The following is an 11,457-nucleotide window of genomic DNA, read 5'->3' as shown; positions in this document are numbered from 1 at the left end:
GGCTCTAAACAATCCTTTATAAATTCTCAACATATTACACGTTTGTAAAAAAAACGTTATATTTACATTTTGATAGACACATTTATTTTACAGTAGATACAGCATGTACATATATAGTCATTTACAGTATTAAAGTCAGTGCTGCACAAACTAGAACAGCTGTTTTCAAACATGTGGCACCAGTAATGTTGAGTAATACTGAGTTATACTTTCAAAATGTCTATTTTTACATTATAAAAAAAACTACAGTTTAAGTGGAAAATCCCGGATGAGACAAATTCATTCATTCAATTATTCAGATCATAGTTCATTCAAAGTTTTAGAGTAAAGTTGATCCTGATTCGATGGTCCAAAGATGTGACTCATAGGAAATAACCGTGTCGTTTTGTGTAACAGCGCCCCCTGTGGACAAAACACTCCACTTCCATCTGAATCTCTTGGATTGGACTTCATCACTTTATCTTTTTACACTTTCCTGTTTGCAAACAGCTGCAGGAACATGAAGCTTTGAGCATTCTGGTGTAAGTGGATGTTCAGATCAGTTTAACCATCTGTGCCAGTTGTTTCCAATCTGTTATTTCCATGAGTTGTGGATGTCCGGCAGGAGAAACTCTGGTTCCAGTGGCTGTTCAGTTCAGTTTATGGTTTCACCCGTTTCCACTCGTCTGTTTGTTTGCGTGTGACTTCACGATGCAGCGTGAGTGGGCCAAGACAGAGGCTCGAGCTCTGCCGACTGTTTGGATCCCAGGGGTCTGCTGAAAGGCTTCTGCAGGCAGAGCGAGGCGTGGTGAGGAAGAGGATGTGTGTGGTAGTGTTCGATCAGGGTCGACAGAGAGGGGAAGGTCACTTCGGAGTCCAGGAACAAGATGTCCTCCTGTTTGGACAGAACATCAGTTAGTCCCGTCATCACACAGAGACAATTCATATACAACAGAGACAAGTGTGTGTGTGTGTGTTTCTTACGTCTGCAAACAGTCGGTAGTTTCTGGCTTTGCCTAAACCGCCATCCCACACCACCAGCACCTGGACAACACATCATATAATACAAATATGTTTTTTATATATGTATATTCAGTATAATATATCTGCTCTTTGCAAATTTGATGTGAAAATAATGAGGTGATTTTTCAGGAAATCAACATTATTTGGATCCTGAACTGAAAATCCAACATGAGGCTCAGCAGAGGTTCAATCTTTAGACTTTTGGTTTTGATTTCACTGAGCTTTGCACTTTTGTATTTGTTACCTTTGAGGTTTTGGTTCCAGAGTTTCTGATTCCGTACAGTCCGTCCTCGGGGGGGTCGGGACCCTCTCTGAACATCCTGCAGGAACAAACAATGATGACTCTTTAAATCAACTTATTTCATTCAGATCATTTTGTTTGCATGATACAAATAAAAGTCTGTTCAATCTTTGGATGAAATAGATCAGCAAGGGACAGCTGTTTCTTTTTTTTACCACTAGAGGGCAGTAACGTCACTATTTCTCATAACAAGAACATGAAACCGTCCAAATTTATCTGAGGAAAAAAGAAGTGGCTGCATCCGGTTGTAATTAATCTATTAATGATCTCCTTGATGGTCAGGTGCACTTCCATCAGGGTTTGATGATGTAACACTGAATTAAGACAATTCAGTAGATTATTGTCTTTATGGGCAGAGAATGTGTGTCGATATAAAATGAGGTTTATATTCAATTGATGAAAATTATGTTTTTAACTATTGATATTGTTTTATTGCCCATGCATCTTAATGAGTGGCTGTTATGATGCTGAAGGAGACAGATGGTGAGACAGAAGGTTTCACTTTCACTTACGAGCCGAGCATCAACTTGTAAGAATCCACAGTTTATATCACTCTCTGTATAAAGTGCATTTAAAATAACAGTGAAACTCACTTCAGCTGATTTTAGACGATGCTCTTTTATCATTAAACCCACAATCACACCCCGACGGCCTCTGTATAGAAATCTACCCACAATGCACCTGATCTACACCTAGTTAAACTATTCTAGGTATGAAACTAGCAAACACACTTAAAGCTCGATATTCAAAAATAAAGTCGTACTTTTCTACGAAGCAGGTTTCGGTCGTGTCGATGAACACGGAGTCCGGCAGCTGCACCTGTGGAAAGAAACACAACAACACGTGTTGCATGACTGTTTAAAGTATGAATATTTGTCTTTAGGTCGAACTGAGCAGCTCTGAGTTTGCTCCATCAGCCTCGATCAGTTTCTCACGTTCTCGTAGTCGTCGTCCGAGTCGTCGTCTCCTTTCCCCGGATCCCGTTTCCACCTGAACTCCGACGGCGTCTCGTCTCCTGACGAGCGGAAGCTCTGTCCCTCGGGAGACGCTCTTCTGGTGGGAAAACATGTCTCAGTGAGGAAGAATCAACCTCAATCACTTTGTTAGTAGACTACAGGAAATAAGTATCAGGGGAAATTACAGAAGTAAAACGTGAGGATATTTTTAGTTTGTGGAAGTTGTGTATAAGTGGACGGGGTTTTTCCTCCTTCTAACTTTCTATTTCTGCATTTGTTCTAAATCGCTGAATTGACTGAATCAAATCTGATGTTAATTTTCATTCATCCTTTAATGCAACGAGGCAGACAGATGGATTTTAAATGAATGTGGAGTTGATTTGTTTTGCATTTGGGAGCAGCTTACTGGAGAGAGGTTCCCGGTGGCTTGGACTTGGCTGCAGGCGTCGGGGGTCTGGCGGCCGGCGGAGGAGGTTTGCTCGCCATCGGCTTGTTGTGCAGTCCAGGTTTGTGCAGAGGAGAGAGCGGAGGGGGAAGACCAGGGTGATGCGGTTGAAAGGGGGGCATCAGACTCGGGGTCAGGGATTCTGAAGTCACAGGTCTGGTGGTGGGATGGTGGCTCAGCAGGGTGGGCTTGTGGCGGGGACGGTTGTTGTCCAGCGATTGGCTCCCTAAAGCATTCAGGGAGCAGTGGGCGGGGCCATTTGGCAGCATCCTGGTCTCTAAGCGCTCACAGATGGGCAGAGTGGAGACCAGCTGGTTAGAAAGGGTCGACAGAGGCCGCCACTCTCTGTTGAGGATCCCCGGCTCACCTGGGGAGGGCGGCTTGTTCAGAGGAGGAGTTCTCTTTGGCTTGTTCACAGGAGGAGGAAGAGGAGGAGGAGGAGAGTCGTGACACAAGGGCCTGCGCAGGTGGGACGTAATGGGAATAGGGGGAAGAGGGGGGCCTCTGCTGGGCTCCTTCAGGATGAAGGGAGGTGGGAAAGTGGGCGGAGGTCTTTTGGGGAGCGGGGCGGTCGGGTTCCTGTGCTGCGGCGGGACGGGGGGGGGCGGGCCTTTGTGGAAACTGAGACCAGAGTCGTGACGAAACTGGAACACTGCCGGCACCGGAGGGGGAGGGTAGGTGGGGGGGGGGCCCCGTCGGGCGACCTGGAGAGGGGAGAGATAAATCAGACTGACTTCCTGTTTGTAGTAACTTCACCTTCACCTACTGAGCACAAAGGGACAGAGCAGGAGTCAGCTCCGACTGGGTGTGTGTGTGTGTGTGTTGTGCGGCACCATCACCTGTAGATGGCGGCGAGTAGTCGGCGTCGGGCTGCAGATAGTCTTCCTCATCGTCATCATCGTCCTCCTCAACGTAATCTGGACACAGCAGAAAGGGTTAACGACTGTTTAAAACCTATCGGGTGTGTTTTGTGAGTGCGTTCCTTGCGGGTTGTGTTACCGTCGTCTGCGTTGCTGTCGTGGTGCTTGATGTCCATCGGCCGCTCGATGGTGCCGTAGAAACTGTCGGCGTCGGAGTCAGAGTCGCTACGGAAAAGAAGACAACGTCATTAAGAGGAAGTCATCAAATTTAAAGATTAAATATATAATAATCCTGTGTGTTTCATCTAGTGTCTGGTACTCAGCTGCAACTTGAAACTTCACCACTAGATGTCACTAAACTCTACACACTGAACCTTTAACTGGATTAATAAATAGATGGATTGGCCTATTTTTCTACTCTAAGCTAATTAGATAATTGAAAACAATCCCTTGCCCACGTGGGCCCCCAGAGAGTGAGACGTGTGAGGTGAAGCTACCTGGGAATGAGAGACTCTTTCCGGTCGTTGTAGTGATCGATCTCCCTCCGCAGCTCTCGCATCCATTTCTATGAGACAACCAAAAGACAGTGTTATGTGCTTGTGCATGATGAACAAAGTCAGTACATGAAATAACACAGAAGAACACATTTTGATAGTAAAATGTATTTTGAGATTAAATCTCACCCTCCGCTCGTCCTCGCTGGCGGCAGAGAAGAACCACGTCCTGTGTTTCTTGCTGAAGTGGACGATCTTAAAAGGAAAGACGTTGTTGGACGTCGTCTCCTCAGCGGCTCTCATCACTCTGTGGACAAGAACAAATGTCATGCTGCAACTAATGTCTGTCCATTTGACACATGTCCACGTTTGTGGCCTGTAATACAGCCAGCCACCAGGGGGCGACTGAGATCATTCAGCTGTCATGTCGTTAGGGTTAGGGTTAACCCTAACCCTAACCCTATGTCTTTATTTGCAGTGAGTGGTGAACGTTTCACTGACCTGTTGTAGCCATTGAGAGAGAACGCCCCCTGTGGGGCTGGAGAGGTACTGGTCTTAAAGTAGTACACACAGCCCTTGTGGATGATGATGTATCTCAGCGGCCCTGAAAGATATAAGAAGGTTTCTATCAATCTTCAAAACATAATTTCTTGGATTTTACATCATAAAGTGAAGCTTGGGGTGTAAAATCTCTTTATCATGAACTCACATTTCATGAGGCTGAACTGGCTGCCCCCCTTCTTGTGGAGGTACCCGGCCTTGGAGACTCCTCCGGGCATGGTGAGGAGGTTCTGAGCCCCGATGGCTCGCATCGGCACAGGCCAGCAGACCTCTGGAGACGACATGGTTCTGCAGAAGAGGAAAAGGAGGAGGAGGAGGAGGAGGAGAGCGGCGTGTTAGGTAACAGCGAAGGTTCTTCACTGGAGTTTGTGCAGGATCGTGGAAATGTTTATATTCATAAAAGAGCTAATATCTCCACCGAGGCCCAATAGTCCCCCATTGAAACCACTGAACCTTTATCTGGATCTGCACCAAATTACACACACTCACAGACATCAGGCGCCTTAATGTGCCCAATTCTTTTCATCAACATTCATTAAATAATTTTATGGGAAATTAGAGAAGTGGTAAAATAAAACAAGAGAGAGGCAAGAAAAAAACCCTCTAAAAATCTAAATCTGTTTCTTTCTTAGCCTGTGTTTCCGGCAAAGTTAATGATCGACAATTACGGGAAACGTTTACTCAGATTTGTAGACAAGCTCAGAACAAAGTAATAATTTCATGTACAGAAATTAAATTTCCTGAAATGTTTCCTGTTCCTTCGTCAGGGAATCATTTTTGATTGTCGATGAACGAAAAGGTTCTTTAATCCGTGAAACACTTTTGTGTTATCTTGATTTCAATCAAACAAACCAACGAATGGGTGAAAACAGAAGAATCCTTTTACCAGTGCAGGAGAAAGGAGTTTTTCTTCTTCTTCTACTCTGACACCTCTCAGGTGTTGCCTACCTCCTCCTGAGCCTTTTGCTGACGCTCTGAAAAGCAGCGCTCCCCCTCAGCAGGTTGACTGTGGAGGTGAAGCTCGGCAGGTTCATCACAGAGAAGCCGGACTGACGAGGCAGCGGAGCGGACTCAGACCTCTCAACCCTCCCTCTCTCTCCCCCCCCTCTCTCTCTCACTCTCTCTCTGGAAGCCTTTGTTGATTTCTATCTCCCTCGCCCTCTCTCGCACATAAATACACTCTGAGATAAACACGTGAATGCACACACACACATCCAGTCCAGACAGGAAACACATAATGTCCTGGGTTCTTGAGAGAGAGAGAGAGAGCGAGAGAGAGAGAGAGAGAGAGAGAGAGAGAGAGAGAGAGAGAGAGCGAGCAGTGGTCAAATAAACATCCCAACTAAAGTTCTTAATCCTCTGTTTATACGTAACTTCCAGTTTATCGAGATCATCTACTGACTTCATACGGAAGGAGAGGGTGTGTGTGTGTGTGTGTCTTTGTGTGTGTGTGTTTGTGGGAGAGTGTGTGTGTGTGTGTGTGAGGCTGAGGAATGAAGAACGATGTCTTGCCAGAATCTCCTCCCTTTCACTGAGATAAAAAGTGCAGATGTGGTATTTTCTCTCCAGCACCACTGCCTCCTCCACACCTGCTGTAAATCTGTCAGTCTGTCACCCCCCCCGGCCTCCTTGTGCTTGAGGTGGACCAGGTCTCATCAGATCTGTGCACAGAACAACCGTCCTCCATCTCTTCTACTCACCGTAAAGCTGCTGTAATCTCAACCATCTCCAGCGTGTAAACTCAAAAATGATCCTCCTGAAAAGTCTGGTAACTGAAACCAAAACCTGCTCCTCCTGGATTATGATGTTTGGATCCATCTAAATGATCTGGAACAAACGTTTCCTCTGGGGTTTGCAATCTGCCTTCCACCCAAACTGCTCCAGTGCCTCACTCATCACGTCCATGCACGTTCTCCAGAAAGATATAACCTTTCTGACTTAGTGTCTCTGGCTGGGTTAACACCCTCCCACACTCCCTCTCTGCCCGTCTCTCTCCCGACACGGAGGAAGAAGCTGTGCTGCTGGATGTTTATCTTCACGATGATGGCCCCTGAAGATTTGCCCAGTAGCTCAGCATCAACTGTTTCCTCTGAAGAAGCAAAGAGCTTTCACCACTTCAGCCCGAGGAGGAGTTGATTTGAAAGCACCACAGCAGGGTCTCGAACCCTCGAGCTCGCACAGCCTCAGACTTCTTTAACCAAGTCTTAGCTGCTGAACCAAGAAGCAACACAAACCGCAAGTCGAGCTCAGATCTCACGAGCGACACGTTCTCACGCTGTTCGACACCTCATCACAAACACTGCACAAATCAGACTCTTTATCAACTTAGTGCTTTTCTTAACTTACTTTATTGGACTTGATGGATTCTCTCCACTGGTTTCCTGATGGAAAATAATCACCGGGCCTCTTTCCAACCAACTGGCAACTTTCCCACTTCCCACATTTTATTCTACAAACCTAACAGCTTCAGTGATGACTCATCCTCCCCGAGAGATGACATCATATCAGCCCCGTGTCCGCCCCTCTTCACTGGCAACCTGTTAGTTTAAGAATTGATTTTAAGATGTGACTCATGACTTATAAAGCTCTTTGTGGTTCAGCTCCAAGATTCATAACTGAACTGCTGCTACATTACAAGAGATTTCAATTTTGTATTATTGACAGATTTCTTTTGCTTTTGTCCTGTCATATTTTATTTTGTTTTAACTCTGCAAAGCACTTTGTAACTTTGTTTTAAAAGGCTCTGTATGAATAGAGTTTATTGTTATCATTATTATTATTATTATTATTATTATTATTATTATTATTATTATTATTATTATTATCTATATTCTCTTTGCTCCAGGTTCACATTCTTGTCCAAAAGAACATCAGTAGAAGGAGAATTCATTTTGTTCAATTCCTCAAATACTAAAACTGTTTACAACTCTTTTATACGTGAAATGTACGGAATAAAAATGTTGCTTAAAACAATGGACCACATTATGTAACAATTAAATAATAATTGACTCCACGTAAGTGTTTCCTCATTTTTCATACACACTTGCTCAGAGTCACGTACCAGTGAAATTAAAAAAACTGAAGACCACAAACAATATTCTCACTAAATCGGCGTCATGTGGTTTGTAAAGATGTCTCCATGGAACGTCCTCCTCAGAAACCTTGAGGTCATGGGTTTCATTTCTGAAACACCACATCACCATGATGAACAGATCCAGGACCTGTGCCAACGTCACGCTCCTTTGGCGAAGGTGGCACAACCACACAGAGATGGATTTACAGGAAGAGAAGAGTGAGATTTAGATCTGGCTACAAGCCCACCCTCCTCCCCCCCACTCCCCCCCCGCTCCCCCCCGCTCACCAAATGACACACAAGGGCGGGTTTCCTGTAAACGAAGCCTTTCCTCAAACACGTCCTCAGAAGTGACCAAGGCAACGACGCACAAGCCAAACTCACACGGATCAACACAACAGACTCATCAGTGACATTCAGAGACTGAAAAGAAAATCTGCACAATCTTCGTTTTATGATCAAAGTCCATTAATCCATGGCAAATAAAAACATCAACACATATCTCACACATGCAGATAATCTTCTTTTTGGTTTCATGTCTCTGAACCACAGGGGAGAAACATCATCTTAATTTGTGCAGTTGCTTTTATTCTTTCTCGTTTGGCTCTTGTTAAAAACCAAAGTGTCTCTGAAGCCTGGTTATTAAGTTTTCATGGGACAAACGTTGATTCAGAGAAACTTCACTGCACGACTTCACAGGGACGAGGACAGTGTGAGTGTCTCAGGTTCACGTCTGAAGAAAGATGTAAATCTATATTAAATCCATAATGAGAAACTATGTGAGTTAACTTCTGACTTTCTGAGCTGCGATGCAAACACCAAAATAAATTTATCCTAACAGCATATGCAAAAAGCAGATACATTTATAATTACTTCATATTTCAAATATTAACCAATCATCAGCGTCTCCAACTGAAATTTGCAGCTTTCACACGGTTGATGAAATCCCTCTGTTGCCTCAGCGTCCTCGACTAATGGGGAAGAAACCAAATCCAACGATAACCGATGCAGGTGACGTAAACCTTTTTCTTTTTAAATGACAACTTATACCTATGTTAAGAAGAATAATCACAAAAATGCCAAGTTTCTGAAAACCACATGAAGACAGAAACCAACCTACGTGTCGACCGGGTTTCAGAACCAGTCGTCAAGTAAAAGTTACATGATTAAAAACACCAAGCAAACTGAAAAACGAAACTTACATGACACTCCTCTGCTCCCGAAAGCATGTCCTAGTGCTCGGCTTGGTGCGCCTCGCGAATGACTTCCCCCTCATGGACGGAGAGGACATGTCGGTGGACATGAGGGCGGCGGCACAGCGCGGTACGCCAGCATACTTTTAAAGCAGGTGGAGCAACCGGAGGATGGAGGTAAGGTTGGACTGAACAAAGGAGGAATGGCCTGAGTTGTAGATTCGAGAGTAGACGACTGGTGAGATTTGGAGAATCTGGATCCGAAGGTGGAGGAAAGACAGAAAAGAAGCAGGAACAAATGGAGAGAGGGATTGATGGAGAAAATGGAGGAAGCCTAGTGAAAAGAATGGCGGAGAAGCGTCGGCCGTGTCGAGCAGAGAGTCTGTCAGTGGTCTGCGCCCCTCGTACACCGCCACTCGCTTCCTGAAGGGGCCATGTTCTCCAGCCCCGGCCTCTCATTGGTCAAGCAGCGCTGGCAGGTTCCTTCCTGCTTCCTCAGAGCTACTGTGTGATTGGCTGCCGGACGCAAACCACAACATTGCACACAAATACACCACACACTCAGACAGAACCTGGGAAAGAGGCTGGGGGGACTTTCCATTCAGTAAGGCTGGAACAATACAAAGGTCAAACACACACACACACACAGACACACACACGAAGGCCTGAAACGCAGAAGTTCCTGTGAAGGTTTGAGCAGCGACTGATTTGCATGAGAGCAGACCCACGTTTCCTGGGAAGGTTTGCATCAGTGTCTGTAATGGGAGGCAATGGTGTGTAGAAAGTGGACGCACACGAGGCTGTGTGCAGTATTTGTGACGTGAAATGCAAAGTGGTCAACACATCTGACCTGATCCCCCCCCCCCCCCGCTGGCAGCTGCAGCTAAGGTTGCCTGCAAGAGTTGAATCCTCCTGGAACGAGGAAACTTTACATGAAGCATCGACACCGTTAGCGTGTTAACTTTGGTGAGAACTTTACTTCTTCTCTTGGTTACTGGTGGATCACAAACAACATTAAGGTGCACACCACCTTGTATGGAAACTGGTCCTGAATCAACTGAGATATGAACCAACCACGTTCCTGTGTGAGGCTGCAGGGGAAGTTTCATGTTTTTGAAATCTAAAGTGTGTAATTGAGGAATGAGGGATCTCAACCTTCAGCTTCCCAGTGTCCTGACATCACAATCTTATCATTATCTTGTCCCAATCTAATCTAACAGTCAAGTTGTTCTGCAGACCCCAGAAAGTAAGACTGAGACCCCACGAGCCACCTATCACTACAGGACATGTCGGGGGGGCTCCTCCTCCGAGACGTGCACAGGAAGTCTGAGCAGCAGATGTGTTTTTTTTTAAGCAACACACATACAAAGATGAAACAAACAATGTGAATAAACAATCATTTGCTTCGTGCTCATTTACTTTCACGCCTCCTGCTTGAAAAGCTTAAAACAAGTTTTCAACCATAGAATTGAATCATTCACATTATGGGGCCCTGCTTTTTGTCCCCACATGGAAGACATCTCCCCATGATGTGACAACATGAGTCATACCTGGACCACACACACACACACACACACACAGTGCCAACACCATTCATCGAATTCTGTGAGAATAAACTAACCTGCTAAGATCCTTTAGAACCCCACTGGAGTTATATCAACACAGCGGAGTGTAATGAGTCAAATCCACAGGTAGACAAACGCCTACGTGTCACCAAACATTTGACATAATCTGAAATGAGACAACGAGAGAAGCATCTGCACAAACACACACACCTCACCAGGATCCAGCTGCTTCTCCACAGAGGAGCCAGAAGTCGAGTGTTCAAATGGAACCAACAAGGTGCTGCTGTGACCCCCCCCCCCCCCCGTGACACTGGCATCAAACAGATGAGTGTGAAGTGAATCCATAGATTTATTTAGTTAGTGAGGAATAAACATCTGTTGCAAAAGAGACGCTGCTGTCGTCTACGTCTGAAATCGAGAATCGTTTGTTATGCAGATGATACGCTGTTATATTTATCAATGAAGCCAAATGAAACTTTAAAGACATAAATACTTGGAAAACCTTTGCTACCAAGCCCAAGTTATCAACCTCCGGCCTGCAGACACCTCACAAACACATATTTAAAGATATCATTATAGTTGACATTAGCATTTGGACGAAGGCTGTGCAATGTTTTTTCGGGTTTGGGTTCGGTCACGTTGGCCTTTTTTTTTACAGTGCAACTTCTTGTAAACATTTGGATGGAGTCGGGTCGGACTTGGTGAGTTTTGCTTCGGAGACAAAACTCGCCGACAAATGAAGACGGAGAAAAACGAGTCCACGCTTCTGGATTATTACAAATCCTCATCCCCGGGCTGCCTGATCCAGAGAGCTGCTGTGGAACTGCAAACCACTGACTTCCCTCACGGTTCACATCAACACTTATCATTTTGATTATGATTATTCATCCCCATGTGGAACTTGACATTTTACTATTGTGCTCTGCTCCACCCCCCCAAACAGCTGAGGCTGGTGTTTGCAGAGTCAGACTCTGGTTCAGCCTGAGGTTTCCTCCTGTGAGAATACG

The 11,457-nt window shown here is 45.2% G+C and overlaps 1 protein-coding gene across 1 annotated transcript; it reads right to left on the bottom strand.

Annotated features, from left to right (window-relative positions):
• Positions 1-10,727, bottom strand: sh3bp2 (SH3-domain binding protein 2). Its single transcript, XM_053411463.1, is given in 14 exon segments — positions 1-874; positions 964-1,023; positions 1,247-1,322; positions 2,067-2,122; positions 2,239-2,356; positions 2,666-3,399; positions 3,401-3,408; positions 3,544-3,621; positions 3,704-3,789; positions 4,062-4,129; positions 4,248-4,365; positions 4,560-4,662; positions 4,768-4,907; positions 8,895-10,727. Coding segments are annotated over 14 exon segments (1,935 nt in total). The 5' UTR covers positions 8,996-10,727; the 3' UTR covers positions 1-685.
• Between the last annotated feature and the right edge of the window lie 730 nt (positions 10,728-11,457).

Source organism: Pleuronectes platessa, chromosome 19 (genome assembly GCF_947347685.1).
Source record: "Pleuronectes platessa chromosome 19, fPlePla1.1, whole genome shotgun sequence".
Lineage (NCBI taxonomy): Eukaryota > Metazoa > Chordata > Actinopteri > Pleuronectiformes > Pleuronectidae > Pleuronectes > Pleuronectes platessa.
Note: the sequence above shows the minus strand (reverse complement) of the source record. Positions and strands in the feature narration are given on the sequence as shown.